This window comes from Natrix helvetica, assembly GCF_964273705.1.
Source record: "Natrix helvetica genome assembly, chromosome: 2".
NCBI lineage: Eukaryota > Metazoa > Chordata > Lepidosauria > Squamata > Natricidae > Natrix > Natrix helvetica.
Genome location: NC_138552.1, coordinates 44,860,478 through 44,886,553, shown reverse-complemented (window position 1 = coordinate 44,886,553; position 26,076 = coordinate 44,860,478). Strand labels below are relative to the sequence as shown.

General features: G+C 38.4%; 1 protein-coding gene across 1 annotated transcript in view; it reads left to right on the top strand.

The window, feature by feature from the left end:
- The window catches only part of MCTP1 (multiple C2 and transmembrane domain containing 1), a 140,986-nt gene extending 115,133 nt beyond the window's left edge, over positions 1 to 25,853 (top strand). Inside the window, exons 18-21 of the mRNA XM_081944916.1 lie at positions 21,408 to 21,517; positions 22,564 to 22,673; positions 23,240 to 23,337; positions 24,146 to 25,853. Coding sequence (XP_081801042.1) covers positions 21,408 to 21,517; positions 22,564 to 22,673; positions 23,240 to 23,337; positions 24,146 to 24,217 — 390 coding nt within the window. The 3' untranslated portion in view covers positions 24,218 to 25,853. The remainder of the gene's footprint in view (positions 1 to 21,407; positions 21,518 to 22,563; positions 22,674 to 23,239; positions 23,338 to 24,145) is intronic.
- Positions 25,854 to 26,076: the final 223 nt, after the last annotated feature.

Genomic DNA, 26,076 nt, shown 5'->3' with positions numbered 1-26,076 from the left:
CGGCCTGCCCGACGTCTTGGTCTCTGACAACGGGCCCCAATTCACGGCCATGCAATTTGAGACCTTCCTAGCAGCTCAGGGAATCAGGCATGCCCTGATCGCGCCACTCCATCCGGCCTCCAATGGTCAGATGGAGAGAATGGTGAGATTGCAAAAGAAGCCCTCTCTGGGATGGTCCCGGGAGATTGGCAAACATGGGTTGACCACTATTTGCTAATTCAGCACATCACACCCAGTGCCACAACAGGGAGAAGCCCCTCCGAACTTCTCATGGGTCGCTGGCTAAGGTCCCACTTAGACCGGCTACACCCAAACTATTCTGCCGCATCGCCCCCTGACTCCACAAGCAAAATTTGGAATTTTAGCATAGAAGATTCAGTTTACGCCCACAACTATGCCGGGGGAACTCTGTGGATTCCTGCCACAGTGATAGGCATCACCGGGTCTCGCTCTTATCTTGTAGAGCTCGAGGACGGTCAGAATTGGAGAAGGCACATTGACCAACTCCGTGGCCGCCTCTCCAACTCCACTCTTAGACAACCAGAGGTAACTCCTACATGAGTTAATAATAATAATAATAATAATAATAATAATAATAATAAAATTTTATTTGTTAGCCGCACCCTCTCCCGAAGGACTCGGGGCGGCGTGCAATAAAACACATAAAATACAAAAATGAACAAACATACACAAGAACAAAGACGTATACGTGTACATGGAGGAGGTAGACAGATGAGTAGAAGCAATTAAAATCACAATTTAAAATCCCCTAAATAAAATTACAAAATTAAAAAACCCGTCAGGAGCGATATGAAATTATAGTTGAGCCAGGCCAGCTGTTTGAAATAGGTGGGTCTTGAGCTTTACACGGAAGGAGCGGAGGTCAGAGGTAGTCCTAATATCCGGAGGGAGGTCATTCCACAGGGCTGGGCCCACCACAGAGAAGGCTCTGCTCCTAGGCGCCGCTAGGCTAGGCTCCTAGTTAGCCAAAGCCCTATCCAAATGGACCAGGAACTCACTCCGTCCACAGGCAGCTCAAGCTCGAGGGTACCGGGGAACTTATTTGATTGTGTTGCAGGCCCGCAGCAAGCTCCGAGCGAACCGGCTCTAGAAGCTCCAGCCGCAGCCTGTGAAAGATTCCAGGAGATTCCACCATGCGGAGCTGCGGAGCAAACAGGTCCGTCTGACCTATCCAAAGAACACCCTCTTACTGAACTGCGCAGGTCAGGCAGATCTACCCAAAAGCCCGCCTACCTGCATGACTACATAACAAGTAGGATTGTTCCATCCAAGAGGGGAGGGGTGTTAGATACTTGTTCTAACTACAATGGTTTCCACCAAGGTCCTCTGTTCCGGTGGGAACAGAGGTTTAATCCTATTGGCCGAAGGGTCTGACAGCTCCCTATAAAAGGGCTGCTGTCAGACTCAACCTTCGCTGGATTGTTCTCACTTCTTGTACTTAATAAAGAGCTGTTGTTACCGTTAAGCCTGTGTGTGCCTATCCATTACCCAATCTAACATATATAATCTATTCCTCACCCAAATATACCATATTCCTTTCAGTAGGTACAATGTAAAATATATTGCATTTCTCTGTTAAACAAACCTGCCTTCTCTGTTGCATGTCTGCTGCATTGAAGTGTTCCCTGATGATTTGGATGGCCCAATCCTGTTGCCATTTCATAGTGCATCAAAGATCTGGATATTCCCTCAGGAAGTTTAAACCAATCCTAACTACTTCATTGACTTCACTAACTAAAATAGAACAATTTTTAGATCCCAGGCATATTATTTTGGACATTTATTGATAATTGATTTTTTTGGTTCCAACCTCTTGTGTATTGCCTTTGTGTACTGTCATTGTTGTGACATAGCAGCTATATAAATATAAATAAATATATGTGTAAAAAAGGAGATATTATTAATGTCATAATATACATTAACACTTATGGTAAATTCATTATCTGAAAATGAGTTCTACTAAGGAATATATATATTAATTACATTTCTGAAAAGCTTTTATTTCCTGCCTTCATTTGCCCTTCTCCAAATAACTCTCCAATGACTGAAAAAAGTACTTGAATCATATTAATCAATGGAAACAAGACAGGATGGTAAACAGAACTCATAACTGGATAATTAAAATCACTTTGTTAACACTAATTAAATTAATACAAAGGTATATTCAAGCTTTTGAGTTTCCAGAACTGTTCATCATATCTTTTAACATGCAGCCATATTCAATTTCAGTTGTATTTCTCCTTCCCGTTTTTTGTAATATCTTGTCTGATAAAGAGTTCTAGAGAACTAAAACGTTTATGCATACTTTTCTGATATTTGATGTAGTTTTTCTGGTCAGAGTCTGCACTTTGTAGAAAAGGTATTAACAGAGAGATAGAACTAAGGTTACTATCACTTTATAATGCCTTGGTAAGACCACACTTGTAATATTGCACCCAGATTGCCACTTGTAAAAAAAATTGTTGAGATGGTTAGGGGACTGGAGGAGCCCTGGTATGCTTAGTTTAATGAAAAGAAGGACTGGGGCGACATGATAGCAGGCTTTCAATATTTAACAGTCTGCTACAACAAGGGGGTCAATCTTTCTCCAAAGTATCTGAAGGAAGAACAGGAAACAATGAACGTAAACCCATTAAGGAGTGATCCTAGAACTAAGGAGGAATTTCCTGACAATTAGAACAATTAATCAGTGGAATGGCTTGCTTTCAGAGGTTGTGGATGCTCCATTACTGGAGGTTTTTAAGCAGAGATTGGACAACCATTTGTATAGAGTCTCCTGCTTGGGCAGGGGTTTGGGCTAGAAGACCTCCAAGGTCTCTTCCAACCCTTTTATTTTCCATTCTTGGAACCTGTTTATCATAACAATGCCCAGGGAGGTAGTCTTTATTTTATTGCAGTAAGTTATGTCTTTTATTTATTGCATTTATATAATATATAAATATATTTTTATATACCAGCTTTCCTTCAGTAATCTTTTGACACACAGTATTTTGATCTTGCCTTTCATTTTAATTTCACAATTAACTTGTGAAATAGTTTAAGTTAGTGAAGTTTTTTGAGAGAGCAAGCAATTGAAGATGATTCTTTTCAGTTCTAGGAAAAAGCTAGACAGGCAGATGTTATCAATAGTTTGAAACTAAAGTCAGATGTGAGATTGCATCCTGTTCTAATCCTGAGCCAGATTTGGGCCCTTACAATCAAGGAAGTTGAGCACCTGCTACAGCAAAGATGATGTGTCATCAGAACATTTCTCTATTTAACTACCTAGTTCCCTGCTCCATGTGACTTTATTTTTAAAAATATTCCTTTAATTAAAACTAACTAGGAACCTGTCATGCACCAGAGTAAATGTATCAGCTTCTATAGCAACTTTATTTACATGCATGTCAGTGATATTTATAAAGGCTCTTCTGTATAAGTGTAGGAGGTCAAGAGTAAATTTGTTTAAACTGTAGATAAATTTTATCTAAAGAAAACTTTTGCTAAATTAGATTCACAATGTCATGAGCTCATTTGCTGCCTAGATTGTGAGGATTTGCTCCTTGATTTTGTAAATCTTTTAGTGTTTCTAAATTGCTGTTATAACTGAAATTGTTTCTTCATTCTCTATGCTGGCACTCTTTTGTACCCCATGCCTGTTTCCTTATATATTGGCACTGTATATTACCAAATAGGCCAAGGAACCAGTGTTATAAAATCAACAATATATTCTTAAATCAGTAAGCATTGATGGTGAAATATTTGGGCTTTTATGGCATATGTTTTTTAACAAAGGAAAGTAATCAAATCTGAATCATCATTGGTAATTTCTGTTGAGTTTAGGCTTGCCATTTATTCCCTCTGTCTGCCCAATAGATTTTTTCCCATTTGTGGCCTGTTTTTAGTATAACAATACATTGTGGCAGGCACTGGAATTAAGTCTGGATAGCTACTACATTTTTGTACTGTTGCAGTAAATTATTTAGTCTTTTCATACATCCCCTTGTAATTCCAGGCATTTTTACATGAAAAACAAGGCAATTCCTACTTTAAGTTAAACTGCTGAGGTAATTTTCCCCAAACAACGAATAGGATTTATTAAGCCTGTCATTCACTAATACTGTAAAAGTTTTGATTGGGAAAAAAATAGTCTTTCTTTCTATTGTTAAATGTGTTCTCAATCTATAGAGCTCAGCCTATCTCACTAACTGTTACAATTATTTCTTTTGATCAAAAAGCAGCACATAAATCATATGTTAGCATAGTTTCCTTAAAAATGAACTATATCTGCTGCAACAAAAATAACTTTAATCACTATTGAACTGAAAAAGGAAATGATCCAGAAAATGTAATAGTTTGATTCTTTGCCTTAATTCTTGTTACTTAGACCATGCCTAATTGCCTAATGCCTACTTCCAGACAAATGAGTCCTAGATTTTTCTAAGTAAAGAATGTAACACACCATCCTGAAGATTTAGTTTTCAGTATTCTTGGGTGTGTCAAGTACCATTATTTCATTAAAATCTTTTTGTCACCAGACTAAACCTCAGAATGCCACCACATTTAGTAATTTGTGGAAGAGATGTAGAGAAAGCAAATACTTAAAGAACAGTCCCAAGTTTTAGGATAATTTTACAAAGCAGGGATATTGGGCAAAAATCAACAATGTATATTTTAACAGGGACAAATGCAATTGAATAGGACAACTCCTCTATGTTATACTGTGACAGAACTTTACTCCCTCTGGGAACTCCCCCTTTCCCGGAGATGGCCTTCTTACCTATCAAGATGCTTCTTTAATGACGGATCTTGGGATCCTGAGAGGTGGCATGCGAAGAGGAGATTTCTTAGGGTTTTTTTTACAGATGTTTTTGAATCAAACTTTAAGGGGGGGCAGGGGGGGTTGATTCGGATGGCTCAGACAGACTTGGGGGGGAGTCTGCCAGGGCACAGGGAAGAGCTAACTAATGGGTGTGGGTCGGGAGTGCTGGGAAGGGCTGAGATTCCAGGGGAGACATTAAGCCATTCCATTGGGGGTTTACCATCTCTACTGTTCGTGGGAGAGGCAGATATGGTGGGGGCTGAGGGCCAAATTATGTTTGGGGGACGCAGGTTCGCTGTTTAAGAGCAATCACGTGTTCCGACCCTCATCACCCTTCTCGCACCCCCAGGTGCTCGGGATTACAGGACCCTGGTCTCTGGCTGGTGTCGCTTAACGCCAGGTCCGTGGTGCATAAGGCTCCCCTCATTTATGACCTCATAAAAGAGGGTAGGGCAGACCTGGCATGCATTATGGAGACCTGGTTGGGCCATGAGGGGGGTGTTCCCCTTAGTGAACTATGCCCACCAGGCTTCCGGGCGTTTCACCAGCCGAGAGCTCAGGGCAGGGGCGGGGGGTTGGCGGTGGTTATTAGGGAAAGTCTCGGACTTCAGGAGGTCACTGTGCCTCAGATAGGCAGGTGTGAGTCCCTTTTTGTGAAATGGGGCCTTGGAGTTCAGGTGGGCCTTTTTGTTACATACCTGCCTCCCTGCTACGTTTCATCGGCCCTGCCGGAGCTGCTGCATGTGTTAACTGGATTGATGGTTGATTTCCCCAGGCTTATGATCCTGGGGGATTTCAATCTGCCTTCCATTGGCGAGACATCCGAGTCAGCTCGGGAGTTCATGGCTTCCATGACAGCTATGGACCTAACTCTGTTAATTCAAGACCCCACCCATAATAGGGGACACACGCTCGGCCTGATTTTTGTCTCTGGGCAGTGGATGAATGATCTAGATTTAGGGGATATTTCTATTCAACCCTTGTCATGGTCGGATCATTTCCTCATCAGGTTTGACTTCCATACTGCTACCCCTCGCTGCAGGGAGGCGGAACTGATTAGATGGTTCCGCCCCAGGCGCCTGATGGATCCTGAAAGGTTCCTGATGGAGCTTGGGACTTTTCCTGAGTCCCTTGCTCACAACTCAACCGAAGCCCTAGTGGAAGCCTGGGATAGGGCGGCCACTGGGGCCTTGGATCATGTTGTGCCTTTGCAGCCTCTGACTAGGTGTCAATCCCAGGTGGCTCCCTGATTTACCGAGGAGCTCCGGGAGATGAAACACCAGAAAAGACGCCTAGAGAGTGGCTGGAGGGCCAGCCAGTCCGAATCTGATCGAACACTAGTAAGAATTCATATTAAATCCTACTTAGTGGCGATAAAAGTGGCAAAACGGCAACATTTTTCCGCTCTTATCGCATTTGCAGGTAACTTTGCAGCTGCCCTGTTTAGGGTGACCTGCTCCTTACATAACCAAGGAACTGGGAAAGACTCCTTGCAGGGTAGGATTGAAGAATTTGTTCAGTATCTGCAGGATAAAATCACTCAGATCCGGACAGGCTTGGACTCTGACTGAGTAGATTCGGGCGAGTCGATGGGGATGAATCTTGTGGAGACAATCTGGGATGAGTTTCACCCTGTGACCCCCGAGGGCATGGACAAGATTATGGGGAGACTCAGTGCTGCCACTTGTGTGCTGGACCAGTGTCCCTCTTGGTTAGTTTTGGCTTCCCGGGAGGTGACACGAGGCTGGCTCCAGGCGATTACCAACGGTTCATTGAGAGAGGGGTTCTTTCCCACCGCCTTGAAGGAGGCGGTGGTGAGGCCCCTCCTTAAGAAGCCTTCCCTGGACCCAGCTTCTTTAGCCAACTATTGTCCGGTCTCCAACCTTTGCTTTGTAGCAAAGGTTGTCGAGAATGTGGTAGCACGTCAGCTTCCCCAGTACCTGGATGAAGCTGTCTACCTGGATCTGTTTCAGTCGGGTTTCAGGCCTGGGTACAGCATGGAGACGGCATTGGTCGCGTTGGTTGATGATTTCTGGCGGACCCGGGACAGGGGCTGCTCCTTTAAGAACACCTAGCGGCCGTGACCAGGGGGGTCTTTTATCAGGTTTGCCTGGTATGTCAGTTGCGCCCCTTCCTGGATCGAGATGCTCTATGCACAGTCACTCACGCCCTCATCCTTTCTCGCCTGGACTACTGCAGCACTCTCTACATGGGGCTGACCTTGAAGAGCACCTGGAGGCTTCAGCTGGTCCAGAATGTGGCCGCGCAGTTTACCATGGGGGTACCTAGGTACTCCCATGTTACACCCCTTTTAGGCGGCCTGCACTGGTTGCCGGTTGTTTTCCGGGTGCAATTCAAGGTACTAATTATGACCTTTAAAGCGCTCCATGGCTTAGGCCCAAGGTACCTGCGGGACCACCTACTGCCACCAGTAGCCTCCCACTGTCCAGTGCGATCCCACAGAGTTGGCCTCCTCAGGGTGCCGTCGGCCAGACAGTGTCGGCTAGCAACCCCCAGGGGGAGAGCCTTCTCTGTGGGAGCACCTTCCCTCTGGAATGAGCTGCCCCCGGAGCTTCGCATAATTCCCGACCTCCGGTTCTTTCAATGCGCCCTAAAAAGTTGGCTTTTCCAGCAAGCCAGCCTGGCCTGTTAATTTTATCTAATTTTTAAAATGTTAGTGTTATATTAATTGGGTTTATTTTTTGGTTTGTTTCTAATTTCCTTTTAACTTTTGTAATATGTGTTTTTTAATGCTGTACGCCGCCCTGAGTCCTTTGGGAGAAGGGCGTCATATAAATCCAATAAAACAAGCAAACAAAAATAAACTCAGAAGCGTGAGATTGTTCTACTCTGGGCAGCAGGACACATAAAAGGACCCGGATGTCTTGGTAAAATCACAAGTTGAATTTGAGCCAAAGGTATGATGCATTAAAAAAAAAAAAGAAGCAAATGTAATCTTTGATTGCATCAGTAGAATGCATCAAGATCAAGACAAATCATTATTTTCTATTTTGTATCAGACCATATCTATAACATTACACCCAATTCTGGGTATTACATTATAGGAAAAACACAAAGGGAGATCAATCAATATAGTAAAGCACCTGGAAAGAAAAACTTAAAAACAATGGTGGGTGGCACTAGTAGGCTTAGTCTGTAAAGAGAAAACTGTAATGAAACAATGTGGTTGTTTCATGTAGACGACAAGAAAGAATTGTTCATACTGTTCCAGAAGATAGGACAAGAAACAATTGGTTGGAATTACAAGAAAGGAGATTCTGTTTGGAGATCAAGAAAAAAAATCTTAGTAGCAGGAGCTGTTTAACAATGGAGCAGACTGTCTTAGGGAGGTGATGGACCCCCTGTCATTAGAGGTGTTTACAGAATAGCTGGAGGGCTGTCTTTCAGGGATACTGTAGTAGTGAGTTTCTGCACTGATCTTGGAACTGGATTGGATAATCTCCAAATTCTTGAGAAAGAGTTATTTCTTTATTAATTTGCTCATCCTATAACTGCAAAACTTGCCAACTTGAGATAAGTCCTTCTATTAAGGCTAAGAAAGGTGAGTTAATCTTTTATTTCCTTTTATTCTCTCCCCCACCCCCACCCCACCCATATCTGTAGAGGCAGTTATGTTGCATTCAAGAAGGATGTCAATTGGTCCATTCTCACTCTTGTCTTTTTGCACAAAACCTTTTTCTTTAATCTGCCAGAAATGTGGCATTAATATTTCTTATATTTGAAACCATTTTAATTGCACATTTCAATCTATTTTGTTTCAAGACAAAAAAGATATAAAAACAGAAATTAGAAATTCCCTATGCATTTATCAATGAAAGGTGGGAGATTTATCTCCCAAGAGCAAATTGGTTTTCCTATATTTTGTTGTATTTGGAAGGGAGGAAAAGAAATTAACAAAGGAAGAAGAAGAAAAAGCAGCTAATGAACCTTAGTGAGTCATCTTCAGTTATTATTCTTACCATTTTTTTTAAAAAAAAATCATAATGGCAATGAAACATACTATACATATTGGTGCCAATAATATGTATTGCTCATTTATCTGTTCCAAATACAGCGGTGTTTAAAAATTTGTGAACCCTTTTGAATTTTCAGTATTTCTGAATAAATATGACCTACAATATAATCATTTTCCTTAATAAATAAAATGAACAAGTATAGTGCTATTGAGAGCTAGTTTGGTGTAGTGTTTAAGGCACTGGGCTAAAAACCAAGAGTGAATTCTATTCTCACATTAGGCACAAAGCCATTTGGGTGACCTTAGGCCATTCACATACACTCAGGCCTAGAAAGGCAGTAGCAAACAACTTCTAAAATCTAAACTGCCAGGACCATAACAACCACAACAACACCTTCAAACATCCAGACCTGCCTATCCCAGGTCCTTGGTAAGGACTCGATAGGTAGACAAAAATGCCAAATACAGTCTGAACATCTGGCTGACTCTGTGAAATAATAATAATTTAAAAAAAACATGAATAATCCATTTCCAACAGAATAGGCAGAGACGGAGTGGCTTCCAAGACGGAGTGGCTGTGGCTTCCGGCCTCCCGGTTCAACCAGGTGCTTCCATCTCTGGCCATCGGGGGCGTCCAACTAGCCCCCATGGAACAGGTGCGCAATTTGGGCGTCCTCCTGGATACCCGGCTGTCCATGGATAACCATGTAACAGCCGTGGCAAGGGGGGCGTTCCATCAGGTTCGCCTGATGCGCCAATTGCGCCCCTTATTGGACCGGGATGCCCTACGCACAGTCACCCATGCGCTAGTGACGTCTCGCCTGGATTACTGCAATGCTCTCTACATGGGGCTTCCCTTGAGATGCACTCGGAGACTACAATTGGTCCAGAACGCAGCCGCGCGGGTGATTATGGGGAGGACTAGATACTCCCCTGTAACACCTCTCCTGCGCGAGCTGCACTGGCTGCCTGTGGTCTACCGAGTGCGTTTCAAGGTTTTGATTATGATCTTTAAAGCGCTCCATGGCACAGGGCCTAGTTATATGCAGGATCGCATCCTGCCCCACACATCCCTACGACCAATTCGCTCACACAGAGAGGGACTTCTCCGGGTGCCGTCTGCCAAACAGTGCCGGGGGGCGACACCCAGGAGCAGAGCCTTCTCTGTGATGGGCCCAGCCCTATGGAATGACCTCCCCCGTGACATCAGGATGATTTCCGATCTCCGCTCCTTCCGTGTACAGCTGAAGACCCACCTCTTTCAATTATCCGGCCTGGCTCAATCGCAATCGTAATTTTCCCATTCCTCCAAACTGTTTTTAAATTGTTCTTAAATATTAATTTTATTGGGTTTTTACAATTGGGGTATTTTAAAACAGATTTTTAACTGTCTATTGATGTAATTTGCTTCCTCCTCCGTGTATGTATGTGTGTTGTGTATGTATGTACGTTGGGTGTTGTTATATATGTTTCATGTTATATGCTCCATTGTACGCCGCCCCGAGTCCTACTTGGAAAGGGAGCGGCTAATAAATCCAAATTTATTATTATTATTATTATTATTGCAAATCAGTTTGAATCAAATACAAATAATGAAAAGTCGGACAAAGAAAAAGCCCTCAAGTTTTGGAAAAACAATAGGAGTCACCATAGGAATGCAACATGGAGCTAGTTGAAAATGCAATGAAATTATCCAGCATGAAGAAATTACAGGTAGACCTTGACTTATAGCCATAACCTTTTGAAATTAGGACAATGCTGTCCTTTTGGTTTTTGTGAACAGTTGCCCTTGGTTGCAGCACCGGGTTCAACACTGGAGTGTCTTTAGCAGTCTCAGCCAGCTGCTACCACCCCAGGCTCTATTTAAGCCCCAGCACCGCCACTGCCTCTGAGAAATGCTGCCTCAGGCTCCACACCATGGGGCAACCACCCCAGTAACATTGTGCAAAGCTCCAGTTGCCACCATCACCCTGTGCTTCACGAGCCCTACTATAAACATTTTATTGCATTCTTTATATAATTAGTGGTTTTCAAGAGCAATCCGATGTTTGCAGGTGTAGAGGGGGCTTTGGCTGAAGAGCCTAGTTAAGAAATGCCTCCCTTTAATACAGAGGTACTATGTCTAATTTGCCCCAGTTATAATGCCTTGAATATATAACATTACATCATAACATGAATTTTACAAGGCTTAGCTTACATATAGTGTAGTTATACTAGGTTTTTGTCAGTCAGTTAGTGGTGGGTCTGGGTACTTTCCATTATACCATTATAGCAAAAGGAAGCCACGACATGATGTAACAGAATGCACTTGGCAATCCCATCAGCAGGTGGCCCTTGACTTAATGATCATAATGGATCCTGCCTATTATGTTCATAAGCCGTGACAGTTGTAGAGCAGGTCACCCCCATGACTGACCCGATTTTACTACCTTTCTTTGCAGTACTTGTTAAGCAAACCCGTTTTTGCCAAAAATTGAAAATAATGTCGGTTTCCAGGAAAAACATCCTCAATTGCAGTCATGTGACCATGAGATGCTGTAAATAGTTGAAAATGTGGGCTAGTTGTCAAATATCTGAAATGCAGTCATGTGATCTGGGGTGGATGTCTGATCTTCAGAATTAGGTTGTAAGTACCTTTGGGGGGGGGGGATGTTGGTCTGAACTTTGGTTGTATTGATTGAGGTGGGAAAGAGGATCAATTCCCTTCCTGTGCAGATCTAAAGTGATATCTGGTAATACATTAGGAACCATACTGAATAAAAATAACCTGTGGTTAAGTTTTCAAAAAGTATACTTTCTAGTTTCTTTTGTGTTTGGGTGTCTTTTTCCTTTTGTATTTGTAAACTGCATCTTTATTCTAGACATTGTGATCCCTTCATTTTCTAGTCTATTGAAATCCCATTTAGGGAGGAAAAAAGAGGAGTTTCTTGTTGTCTCTTTCCTTTCTTCTCTGAAAAATCTTCTAATAAGGAATGCTATTCCTTTTCTTTGTAGAGTGAAGAGATTTCAGACAAAAGGGAAACTATGTCCAATCAGGATTAGCTATCTCTTGTTACCAAGGGAACTTCTTTATATTTCCATCATTTCAACATGAAACAATAAAGGCATTTTATGGGGGTTTTTGCAGCAATTTGGTGAAATTACATTTCAGAATGATTTTATTTACAACTTTAATATTTGTTTGTTTGTGTTTTGGTTAAGTCTTGGCAGTGATCTGTTAATTTTCCAATTAAGTAAATTTACCAGTTCATGGAACTATGGTAAAACATTTACATAGCTGAAACTTGAAGAGGAATGAATATCCACTGTTTAGAATATACCCTGGGATCCAGTATTACTTGGGCATATGAGGATGGATTGGGATTGATAAATCCTACTTCACCCTGAATCATTTTCAAGTAGAAATGAAACTATTCTTAAAGCTCCCTTTTGTTTAGTAAGAAGAACCAACCTGTGTAAGATTGATTATTAGTATAACATTCTGGAATAAAAAGGGCTTTGAACAATAAATAGTGCTATATTACCCTGTAGTAAGTTGGGCAGCCAATAAAATTTATGAATGAATGTATCTTTATCTATTTAAATTTATCTAGGGTCTTTTTCTGAATCTCCCTGGTACAGCTCAAAAATGATTTTCTGAACTATAAAATTAACTTTTGGTTGTTTGTGTTTCAGACTTATCTGGAACTTATCTGTCAGTAGTTATTTGATATAGTTTGTAGTACTAGATTTAGATTTTTGTTCCCTCCTATCTCAGACTACTATGGTTGATGTGCATGATCTCTGTCAGCTTTCCACCTGTTAAAAAATAGATTAATATCTTCAGTTGTTGTTTTGCTAGAGGACTTGATCATTCAGAAAACACATTTATCAGGAATATTTAATGCCTCTGCAGAGATCTCTGTGGAGCTGTCCTATGAAATTTCAGAAAGAGAAGAGTGTGTGTGCTATGTTAGGTCTTTCTAAATATAAAAACAATATTTTCAGTAAAATCTCACTAGCTATGGCTTGTAATATAGATTTTGGGTTATAATATCATTAGACTAATTTCATATGATTACAAACCTTGTTTTTTCTGGGCTGACCTGTATATTCATGTTAATTTTTTTGATGTGTGCAATAATAATTTGAATGACGCTGAGCCCCTATAGGTCTTGATAAAAAAAATGAACTTTACCAGTTCTTTTTGAGAGCTGTTATTTTGACTGCCATCTATTCTGCATAAATAAATCATATTTTGAATATTTGCTTAGCCCTTTATGTCTAGAATCTGTAATTATACTTGTTAAAAAACACTGCAATCAGTTCAAGTGTGAATTAATCAAATAAATGAAAGTTGACTAGAAAAAAAACTAATTTGTCTAAAAAGTATTTTCTGTTGAAGAATGGAATAAGAAGCATGCAGGAGGCCGAATGTGTCCTATTTTCTTGTTCCAAAGATCATAAAAATTTTACAATCCTCCTCCCTGTTTACTTAGTGTTGCTCTGTCCTAGATCTGACAATGCATACCTCCAGTAACATAATGAAATCCATGGAAAATAGGAACAAAGAATAGAGGAGGGAAAGCCATCAAATAATGGCAGCTTTTATTCCTCACTGTTGAACTGAAATAGATAGTTTGCAATCAAAGCTAAAAAAGCATTTAAAGCTTATTTACAAGACAATAAATAATACAAAACCTACCTGGCAAACATTGGAGATAAATGCCATTATTGGATTCTTCTATTGTAACTGCCAATGTTTCCTTTGTTGATTCACTAGAATAAGGTAGAAGATGGGAAACATTTTTCATAGGCCTAAAGAGTACCAATCTCTACAATCTTTGAAAAATACTACATTTTCTCATGTATATTGGAATTAGATTATTTGCTGAGTTTTAAAAAGACGTTGAAATCCAAAAATCTTCCTGAAATAATATTTCTGAGTCTTTATACTGTGTTTACCCTGATGCCTCTTTCAAATGCTGCTATCTTAGAACTTTACATTGAAATCTATAGGCATTAACCTATAAAGCCTAGAATGCCTTAGGGCCATATTACTGGAAGGAGAATTCCTGGCATATTTCCTAACTAGACACAATTACTCCCATCAGAAATCCATCTCTAGATTTTGTTGCCCAAAAAGCAGCTGGAGAAATGAGGAAGAACTCTGTTCAGTAGATTTGTCAGGAACTGTGTCACCCTTTTAACAATAGATAAAAAGGCCTTTTTATTTTCATAGTTCTTCAAGAACCACTGGTTTTTGTGAGACACTAGACCAGTGATGGCAAACCTTTTTTGGCTGCCGTGCCAAAAGCAGGTGGAACACAGGGGGTCGTGCGCCAGTGTGCCACACCCATAATGCTATGCTCATGTGCCCCCCTCAGTGACCCCCCTGCCTTTGCCGCAATTTTTTGCCTTCCCCAGGTTCCAGAGCTTTCTAGGAGCCTGGGGAGGGTGAAAACAGCCCCCCCGGATGCCCTCTGGAGGCCTCAGGAGCTTCCCTGAAGCCTCCGGAAGGCAAAATATGGACTACAGGGAACCCGGAAGTTCAGGAATGGTGACTTCCGGTTTGTCCGTAGGGCTGGTTTTTGCCCCCCAGAGCCTTCAGGGAAGCCTCCTAAAGGCCCCTGAAGGCTCCAGAGGTGTAAACGCGGCCCTATGGACAAACTGAACCTTTTGACATCTGGAGCCTTCAGGGGCCTTCATAAGGCTTCCCTGAAGATTCTGGAGGGCGGAAAATGGCCCTACGAGCAAACAGGAAGTCCGTTCCCGAATTTCCGGTTTGCCCGTAGAGTGGTTTTTCACACTTTGGAGGCTTCAGGGAAGCCTCTGGAGGGCGAAAAACAGCCTCAAAAGAAGGCCGAAGTCAGCTGGCCAGCATGCGCATGTGCGCTGGCCAGCTGACAGAGCAACGCCTCGTGTGCCCTGACAAATGGCTCTGCATGCCACCTGTGACACGCGTGCAATAGGTTCGCCATCACAGTACTAGACAATCCGTGATCCATTGGGTCATTCTTCCTTCCACATGTAATATAGGCTTGCGTTGTTTCCTCTTCCCCCTTGTGACTTTCAGGAGAGCCACGGTGAAGCCTCGTCTTCTACCCCCTCTGCTAACTTGCAGAACTGCCTGCTGCTTTGCAAGGGGAGGAGGGGAAAAGGAAATGTCAAGCCATGAGAAAAACAGCCCTACATCCCCAGTCCAGCATGTTCCTATGAGCCCCCCCTCCCTCCAGAAAGGAAGAGAAGACACCCATTGTGGAACCTTCCCAGCCATACTTAACTTGTTAGCAGGCATTCCAGTCATTTCCTCGTCTTTTCTCTTCCCACATATTTTCTATTTTTATATTAAATTTATATGTCACCTATCTTGCTATTAATGACTTGTAATATAGGCTTGCTCCATTTCACACACACACACACACACACTCTTCAGCAGAACTACAGTGAAGTCTCCTCCTCCACTTCCTGTAACCTACAGAATTGCCTTCCCCACTTTGCTAGGAGGAGGAGAATAAAGGGAGCTGTGGACCATGAGAAAAACTGCATCCTTATTCCCCATTCCAGTATGCACCCAAAGACCCCTTCCCTTCAGAGAGGAAGGGAGCTCATCCATTGACTGCTGATTTACCAATAGGCATCTGAGTTGCTATTTTATTTATTTTATCAGGTTAAAAATGTATTTTCTTTTATGGAACACATCAGTGAGTTAACTCTTCTTGTGACCCTCTCCATGAGATCTAGAAATCCAAACTGTTTGTAAAGTAGTAGTATTTCTTGTCACAATCCTTTTAGCTCACACCATAATCTTAAAATTTATCTTAAGACTATTTTGCTACAAATATTCCTTTTTATAGGTGTCCATTTTGAATATCTTTTTATATATAAAAATGTGAAAAATATGATAAAGAATGAGTAGAATGTCAAGATTACATATTTGTGCTCCAGAAATGGAAGTTTAGTTGTGGCAAGCTGTCCAAGGCAATTTGGACTGTGTTCCGAATATGAGAATTAAACTGTAAAGAGATTTCATATATAGCATGGACGAACCTATATAAAAGTTAAAATAACTAATTCTTAACATATGTATTTTGTTATACTGGTAGGTAAAATGGACTTCATATGAAATATGCAATAAGAAGAAAATTAAAGCTGAACTTCTTGGGATGTATAAGCTGAAAATGCCCATTCATGTTCTTTAACATATTACCATATAAATATTATGTTTGCCTTATTCAGGCCCTGTAGATAACACATATGTTCTTCTGTTCAGGTTTGTACATAATGTATCAGTGAAAAATGTATCATCATTCTGTGAATCTTGGCGTGTTTCGTTCTCATTGGCATTCATTTATTGTAGACAAAATGCATAATCAGTCTTACTCATCTTCTGTAATCCTGCTAGCAAAGAACTAATGTATTCCAGTTATTGCTATAGTCCTTATTGCCATGGTATCTCTTTTGAGTTGCACAGTAACCTCATTTTTATGTCACGTTCAGTTTGTACAAACTGTGCTAACTCTTTCAGAAAATGAGTTCTACTCTATATTTACTTTTCATTCATTAAAATTTTAACTTCTCTTTTATTATTAAGAAAATATCCCAAAGCAAATATTATTATAGACACCAGTTTTTCCCTTTGATATTTGAAACAAGAAATTGTTACCTGCTCCAAGTCAAAGATGACTTTACTCTAAAATATGCAATAAAATATTTGTTTCCTGTGTTAATCCATAATATCAAATAGGATGTCATATTTACTATGCAGCAGTCAGGTAGAAAAATACAAGCAAATTACGTGGCCTATTTGTTGGTGTGGTCTCAGGATCTACTTTTGCTGTGAGGTATTTGCTGCCCACTCTTGCCTGAAACTATTTTTGTTTTCCCAGACTCGTACCCTCTGGATATATTGGCACTGTAATTTACAAAATCTCTAGCAAATTATAAAATGCTGACAATTCTGATAGCTGTAGTTTTAATTCAAATGGAAGGCAACAAGTTATGAAAGTCTGTTCAAACTATTTGCAAGACAGCCTCCATCATTGTTTTTTATTGTTTTTAAATATAAATGTTATTGAGATTATCATAATATAAAATAAAGATAATAGGGAAATGGGGGAGGGGAAAAGGAGAAAAAGAAGTGTGGGACAAAGAGAAAGAGAAAGAAACAAAGCATTGACTTCCAACTTTTTTCAGCGCAGCAAAATACAAAATAGAATTACAGCCTCAACATTTTACTTTTATACACTAAATACTAGCCATTTCTATCATAACACAGTATTCTGATCAGCAAAACCCCAAGTCAAAATTTCAAATATTTTTTAGCAGAAGCAGAAGCAAGCAGAAGAAGCAGTTTCCAGTAGAAATACAACTACTGGTAGATACAGCTCCATCTATACAGCTAGCTCCATCTATTTTTCCATCCATTGTTGCATAGTGGTGATTAATATATCTTTCCATTTAACTGCATACAGTAAAAAAATAATCCTTTTTTTCAAGCTCTTATCCAGTAATATATAAAAAGAAGCTTCTGATTTCAATTTTATATTCATTGTAAAACTATTCTGGATCAAAATATAATCTGGAGCCAATATTTCTTGCTTTATCACAAGTCTGTCAAAGAGGATAAAAAGTTTTTTCTTTACAATTACATGTCCAACATACATTTGAGATACCTTTATATATCTTTAACAATTTGTCAGCTATTTCGTACCAATGATGCATCATTTTGTAAAAGTTTTCTTTTGGATTATAGTTCAGTGTCAAAACATTTGTCCACATTGCTCAAGCATTACCGGTATATACAAAATTCTTTGTCCATTGAATCATACAGTATTTCACATACTCATTTTCCAGTTCAATTTCAAAAACATTTGCAATAACATGTTCATCATTGGCACACAATACAATTTCAGATTCATTTTTTTACAGATTCAAACCCATAATTATTCTTGTCTAAATTAAACTTTCAGTTTAATTTAGTTGTATGTATGTGAGCCAGTGACAGATATGTCCTTCTGATTGCAATTCTGTTTTTGATTTGATTAAAATATATTTCATCATAAGCCTACCAATCATCATTTCTTTAAAAAAAAGCTTCTTGTTGTTTTCATAATTTTATTACTTGAACACATGAAAAGGCAACATAAACTAACAATCAAGAGAAAACAAAGAGTGAAGAGAATAAGATAGAATGTAAAGTATTAAAAAAAAAAGGAAAACAAAAATATATACAAAAAATAACCTCTGACTACTTCTTTGAAGCATATAAAGTCCACTTACATCCAATTCTTAGTTTAAGACTATAATATAATGTTCATTCTTCCTCCTCCCTGAAAGAAAGGGGAAATAATTTTTTTCTTTTTAAATTTTAATAATAATCAAATCCATATGTCAAAATTTGATTTTTCTCTGCCTCTTGAAAAACATCCACAAAGAACTTCCAATTATAGATTAATTTATTTGGTTATTTCTTTTAAAAGGGCCGTTACCTTTCCTTGATTACCTAACTTGAAAATTCTGCACTGATTTCTATGAAATTTGGCATGTTTTATTTCTTCATAATGGATTAAGTTTTTTATGTTTCATACAGTTCTGGTGAAAAGCATATAGTATTAACTGAGATTCTTAAGGTGTAAAATTCAAAATATTCTGAATGTTTTCATGATATTTGGAATTTTATTTCCTCCTAATGATCTAAGTTGCCAGCAAGGATTGTCCTATTCTGATAAAATACAAAAGAAGAAGAGTTGTAGTCACTCTATTAACCTATTTATTATTAGAATGCACTTTTATACCTTGTAAATATTTTTTTTGTGGTAATTGAAAATGTTAAGATTGTTCCTTTATTTTTGCCTCAAAGAATACATATGGCTAACAATAATTTGGGTTTATTAGTTATTTAGAATTGTTATTAATTGTGATACTTTTCCAATGAAAAACCCTCTTATATTATTTATTTGTTTAACATGTAGTTATTTAACTCAAAATCTGACAGCATAACCTCCTAGTTTCAACTCAGAGCTGACTATTTTTCAGGTTCTTCAAAGAAAATAGTGAAATGCTTTTTAAAGCCTTTACAATACATTAAACACAAAACTTTTCTTTTAGTACTGGTGGTCCTCACTTAACAAACATTTGTTAGAAGTTCCAATTGTGCTGAATGAATGATAGTTACAACTGGCCATCCTTTGTTGCAGCACCCCACAGTCATGATCCGAATTTGGTAGCTTTGGTCCACCTTCATTTACAGTCATAGCATGTGCTTCATCTTGCCCCATTGCCTATCTGCCCCGTCTCTGCCCTTGTAGCCATTGATTCCTATAACAGTCCATCTTTGTTTTGAGAGAAAATACCAAAAATATTTGACAATGGAATATTAGGCACTTTTGGTTTGCTGAAACTGGCTCATATGTTCTGTGCTAACACAGCACCTTGCTGGGAAAAAGTGCAGCTTTTCGCTAGCCTGGAATATTTTCTCTGTGAATCTTTAGAACAGGAAATAAAAAACAGCTAATGTTTCATGGGGCATGTGGAATGAGTTTAGGAAAAGCTGAACCTTTATCCTTCTGTCTGCCTCCTTTTTCCAGTGCTGTTTTGTCTATGCCTGCTTTCGAATATGTCAACAAATTTTCTTTACGCTCCAAAGTGGAGAATGCAATAGGTCTGAGGAGAATAGTGGCCCTTTCCATTTAGAGAGAAAATGTAGAACAGATGTGTATTCAAGAAGGTACAAGTTGATCTTGTTAAAATATTTGTAAAGAAAAATAGCTTCAGGATCTTCCACAGAAAATCTCTTGAGCTCTAGAGATAGAAGAAAGGGGAATGCGTTTTGTTATTCCGATAGCATTCTTTCCATACAATAACTGATGATGAATCAAGATATGCTTCGATCTAGGAATCTAAATTGAAGAATTATAAGTAAGAACAGAAAACAGTTATGACTTGAGGCTGAATTATTGGTTTTTTTTTTTAGTAATTCTTAAACAGAATGATAGTTTCATGGCCATCCTTATTTACTAAAAGAATACTGTTGCAGCAACACAGCTAGTTTAAATAGAATGCTGTATATACCTAGGACTACCACTGTGTTTCTAGGCTGTAAAAAATGCAGACTATTTGGAGTTGTCCAGATGTTTGCAGGTCATATGATAGTTTGAGCAATCCTGCCTTTATTATAAAATCATAGGTAGCATCTATGAATATTTCCCCTCTGAAATAAACACTGATAAAATCTTAGCAATTATTTAAATAATTGTCATATGTATGTTAGCCATATTTTAGGATTTATTAGGGATACTTTTGTTAAACTGTTACTTTCTTAAAGAACAATGTAGATAGTCCTCAACTTACAACCATTTATTCATCGACCGTTCAGAGTTATGATGGTCCTGAACAAATGGTGGTTACAACCTGTCCTCAGAATTCAAGCTATCCCACTAGCATGTAGTTATGACTGGTTGCAGCACTCTGTGTTAATGTGATTGCTATTTGTAACCTCCCTGCTGACTTCCTCAGAAAGGTAATGAGGAAACTGGCAGAGAAAGTCACAAATAAGTCTCCCTTACCTACATATCCATTCCCAGCCCCTCTGCACATCACCCACACGGGTGACTTGTTAGCCTCCCCATCCTTTGCCATTCCTCTCTTGCATTTTCTCTCACCCTCCCCATGCCTTGCTGTGCACCCTCAAGCACCCTTCCTGATGTTTGCCAATCTCTCTCACAGATGTTTCCCAGGCCTCCTTTGCATTCTCGCGTCCCTTTTGTGCCCTCCTTCATCTGGCAGTAGCCACTAATCTACCTGATAGCTTGCCTGGGACTATTCAAGTCCTAATTTTTGTCATAACTCAAGAACAACCTGTACTTTATATAGGAAGGTAGCATGTCTTACAGCATTTAAAACTGCTGTAAGATGGAATTTTATCATAATTGTCAAAAAGTATGGCTGTATTTTGTTTTTAGATTTTTTAATATCCCATCTTAATTATTTTTATCTATAATTCAAGGCAGCCAGCATACAGTATGGGAACAGAGGTTTAATCTCATTGGCCGAAGAGTCTGAAAGCTTCCTATAAAAGGGCTGCTGTCAGACTGAACCTTCGCCGGATTGTACACATTTGCTACTGACTTAATAAAGAGCTGTTGTTACCGTCAGCCTGTGTGTTGCCTTTCCATTACCCGATCCAACAGTAGGGATTATAAAGACATCGGTGTAGAACATAATTTCTCATACTCCTTGTCATTTTATTTGAAATATGCTTAGTTACCGGTAATATATTTTGTATAGCTTCAAACACTTTGAAAATGATTTGGAAGTACCTAAGACCTCATTTAAGGATATCCTTAGCACCTCTCTATTACTTGTTCAAGTATGCAAGCTTTACAAATGATGCCACTGCTTTAATAGTCACATTAAAGACATGCTATTATAATTATTAGATTTGATAGACCAGCATCACCTGTTTTTCAGGCTTATGTATTCATTTGTACTTAAGAGAGTACTGTAGCAGAGAAAAATAGAAGATTTCTTAATGTGTGCATTTTAAATATATATTTTAATGCTTTACTGGGGAAAACTATAATCAATTTACCAATAATTGTTGATTGATCCTTTTCTTTTAATCCTCAGGACAGTGAAAAAAAAGGGTTTATCAATAAACTCTATGCCATTCAGGACGTGTGTATAAGTGTTCAGAACATCCTTGATGAGGTGGCCTCTCTTGGAGAAAGGATTAAAAAGTAAGTATTAACAAATGGTGCTTAGCTTTTCTGGGATTGTGTTCATATACTGTATGTGTATTCCTATTCCAATTACAAAATGTTCTGGACAAAGGACAAAATTCTTACTTTAAAAATCACATCATCCTTACTTTGTCATTAAAGTTCTATCACTTGGACCTGGATTCTAAAAGAATATGACATCTAATGTTGAACAGAAAGAGAAGACATAAACCTACATTATAGTAAAGAGATGTAATCTCTTCTTTTATTAAGAGCCGGTGCTGACAATCAAATATGAGAAAAAGTCTAGGATAGATAATCTTAGAGATAATTGTTTAACCTTCATCTTTTTAAATGTTTTATTTTATTTATTATTCAATTTGTATGTCACCTGATTCCCAAAGACTGTGAGATACTCGGAAATACAAACATTAAAACAGAATATACTCAGAAACCAAAATAAGAAATAAAGATGACAAAAATTGGACTTGGAACAGAAAAAAGAATCTAAGGGATCTTTATTCACTGTCCTAAAGGCCAGAGGAAAGCTGGGTCTTCAAGCTCCTTTGAAATACCAGAGTAGGATCCATGCAGATCTAGAGGGCTTGGCACTATTAGAGAAGAGGTTAAGCACCCAGGATCCCAATAGATGACATTATTTAATTAAAAGTACCCTGGTTTCACCAACACTGCCAGATTAACCAACCAGGCAATACTATGGGAAGGATTAGTGTACTTCCCTTTCAAATCAAGCTAAGCCAAGAGGCACAATATTGGGGAAGAAATTTGGAGAAAAAGTTAAAAAAAATGCTTGAAGTTTAGTTTCTACAATATGTGCTTTCATAGTATAGAGCAAATTTTAGCTCCAAAATTGTTTTTTAGGGATTGGGTCCAAAGCACCAACACATGCCATATTCTACACTCATGTGTATTCATTGTTGGTTCACTGAAGGTCAATCTTGTTCCATTTAAAGATCTATATTCTACCTGCTGTTGCTTTGGGTCTTTTTGATTATTTTTTTCTGTGAACTATTGTATTTCTGATCTATTAATTTTTCATTCAGTATAATCAACTGGACTATTCCATTCTTAAGCTGGCTGGCCATTGTTGCTCTGTGTGTGTTCACAGTCATCCTGTATTTCATTCCACTGAGATACATTGTCCTTGTCTGGGGTAAGTAGAGACTACCCACCAGAACCCTCTGTAGAACATAGAACAAATTGCTTTAAATTTATGAGATATATTATCTGTAGTGAATATCTGATAGAGGATGGAGAGTGTCCTGTTTTTCTAAATTCACAGTGATGCTCTGAATGTATCAGAGGGAAGTTTATGCCAATAAAATTGAATAAGATTGCTGTTCCACTTCTTCCTCATAGACATTTTTTTAACATGCACTTTTTATAAATGCAAATGTTGAGCCAGTATTAAAAAAAATAATAGGCATATTGGTACATTGGCATTCATGCTTTTGAATATATTGAGTCGGCACTAGCGGTTATCATTTTTGGCATTCAAAAGACCAGCGTGGCACTACTCATCTATGGCTTTCTGCCAAGTAAAATTATTTTATTGCTGATAGAGATTATGTTAAAACCAGGAGTTCCTGTTTCCAAGGAAAAAGGTATGAAGCGCTAATCAAGAATGGGTGTACAGCTAATCCAGCATGCCTATGCAATTAATTTTACAATGACATTAAAATATCAGTACTCATCTGTGTGAATTGTTGCTTTGTTCAGGCATCAACAAATTTACAAAGAAACTCCGAAGTCCATATGCGATTGATAACAACGAACTACTTGATTTTCTTTCCAGAGCCCCTTCAGATGTGCAACTGGTCTGTATTTAACTTTGACATTAAACTTGATGATATATTATTTTTTGAAGGTTAATTTTCTAGTTAAATTGTGAGTTAATAATCAACCAGTGTAAGTTATATTACATCAATTTTTGCATGCTTTGAAGCAATAGCTTCAAGGATCTAAGTTGATGAAAGAAGAAAACACCACTGTAAAACAGCAAATCATTTCACTCAGTGCACTGAAATATGAAGCATGTTATGCAAGGATGGCAATCCTTTGCAATTTGAAAGGTCCTCATTTGATGGAGGCATTTACATTTGCTGAAAACTGCTGTATATTCCTCAAAGAATACTATGCTAAGAATATTTCTACTGACAAGTGCCTATTTGTTTTGTTTGGTTTTGTTTGTTTGTTTTATTGGATTTATATGCCGCCCTTCTCCCAAAGGACTCAGGGCGGCGTACAACATTAAAAAACACACGTCACGAAAGTTAAAAAGAAATTAGATACATATCCAAAAAACAAACCCAATTAATAGGACAATAACATTTTAAAAATGAGATAAAATGTTCCTTGATTGTACAGTTATAATTGTAGCTTGCCTTTGTAATAGAACTTTACATTGTCCTACTTTAAAAATGTCATTTAAACAAATTTCTGGCTTTTTAAAAAATGTCATTTGGCTTTGAAAAGGTTATTCCTTATGTGCCCATGTTAAAAGTTTGTCTGGACAATATTGGTTGCTTCCCTAAATATTTCTAGCCCCATGGTGTAGTTGTATTTTTTTTAAAAACCTTTGGTTTGCTCAGTTGAAATTGATGTCTGAATTCTGTGTTTAAACAGGTGCAATATCAAGAATTGAAACAGGAGCTTTCTCACAGCCCAAGTAAGAGGAAGAAAAACAACCTTAGTTAGTCAATTCCCTGTGCTGGACAGATGAGCATCTGAAGAAGGCATCACATCATCTGAGGAGAAATTCTTCTCTTTCTAATTTTCTGTTTATTTTCTTTTGGGTAGTGATTTTTTATTTATTTGGTAAGCTTAATGAGAAATGTGTAAATACTGTACAGAGAGATTTAGCAGAGAAAATATTATTTCCGTTGTACAGAACTACAGTGAATGTTTGAAATTTAGCTTATGCTCCAGCTTTGTAGATGAGAAAAGCCATCAATAGCATGAATGTGGAATGGTACATGACAGGCACATACAAAGGAATAGACGTGTTAAATGTAATTTAATTCATGCTAATTAATATTAAGAAACCAAATAACTGATCTTTTTAACCCAAAAAGGATGTTCACTTTAAAGTTCCATTTTATACATATTAGTAGACATGCAGAGTAAAGCAAATTCATTTATTTTATCCATTGCTGCTGCAAATAACCAGATATTATAAGTTAACCAGAACTTGCTGGAAGTAAATGAGTTACATGCAACACGCAAATGTCTTACTGGATCTCCAAAAATTTAAAGGATTTCTTGGTACTTTTATCATTCCACTGCCAGGTTTCGGAAAAAAAAATCCTATATCTAAAATTACTGCCAGATTTATAACTGATTCCATATCTAATTTTTATAAAAACGTTATTCTTGATTTGTAATTGTTAGCCTCATGAACAACTTGCGTATATTTTGTAAGCAAAATCATTTTTAAACACATTGCTTCCGATGACAGGTTATAAATACCTTCTGTGCACCTTAGTAATACTTTAGGTTTACCATTATCCTAAATTTTTATAGGAGTCAATGGAAACACATTGCAGGCAGATTTTATTTTTCCTTAATTAATTAGTCTTTTCTCCAGAAGGTTAAGTGGCCTATTATATGCAAACCATTTTCTATATTATTGACTATATGGAAGTTTAAGCTATTGTTATTATATAATAAATAGCTTTGGATATATATATATACTTACCACATAATTTTTATCGAAAACTTTCAAGGGGATGTAAGAAATATTAATTTGTGACCTCAGAGGGGGAAACGTTTCTATGCTTTTCATTTACAGTATTTCTTTCGAGTTGGTATTATTCCCCAGATTTTATTTCACTACTGTAATGGAAAGCTATTAACCAGTATATTTGCATTAAAATGTGGCGAAGGGGGACATATATTCCTTTTTACCTATTCTTGAGCATGTCTCATGAAAACTGAATTTGGATTGTATATTTGTTGGTTAAGACATCTGTAAATGGATCTTGCCTAAGTATACAGTCTGCTTGATAAAATACCAAACTACAGGGAAAGCTAACCCTGAACATGTTTTTGAGTAGCCAGGTAGTTTTGATATGCATATGTATAAAGGAATTTTCTAGTTGCTTATTATTGATGGGCAATATTTAATTCATGGAAACACAAACCTTTATTGATGTGAATATTGGGGAATAGAAAATAACTAAAGAACATGACACTAATTAAAAAACTTATTGCAAAGTATGTGAAAGATTTTTCCCTGTGATGTAATCATTTATTATTATCTATTACCTTGTGGGCATACATTTCCTGCACAAAATACTTATTTATGCAATTAAATATGAGTTTGGCTGTTCCATGTGAACTACATTAGAATAAGTGTGCGTATCTCTCTGTCTGTCCATTCATTTTCTGCATTTGAATGCCAGGGATCAATGTTATGAGTGTTATTTTCAATTCTTGGCTGATTACAAACAGCTTAACCTTAGATCAGCAGTCCCCAACCTTTGTGGCTTGATGGCACAGCTGGGGGGGGGGGCGGGGAAAGAGAGGAACTGGGCCATGTGAGCAGTGGGCTGGTG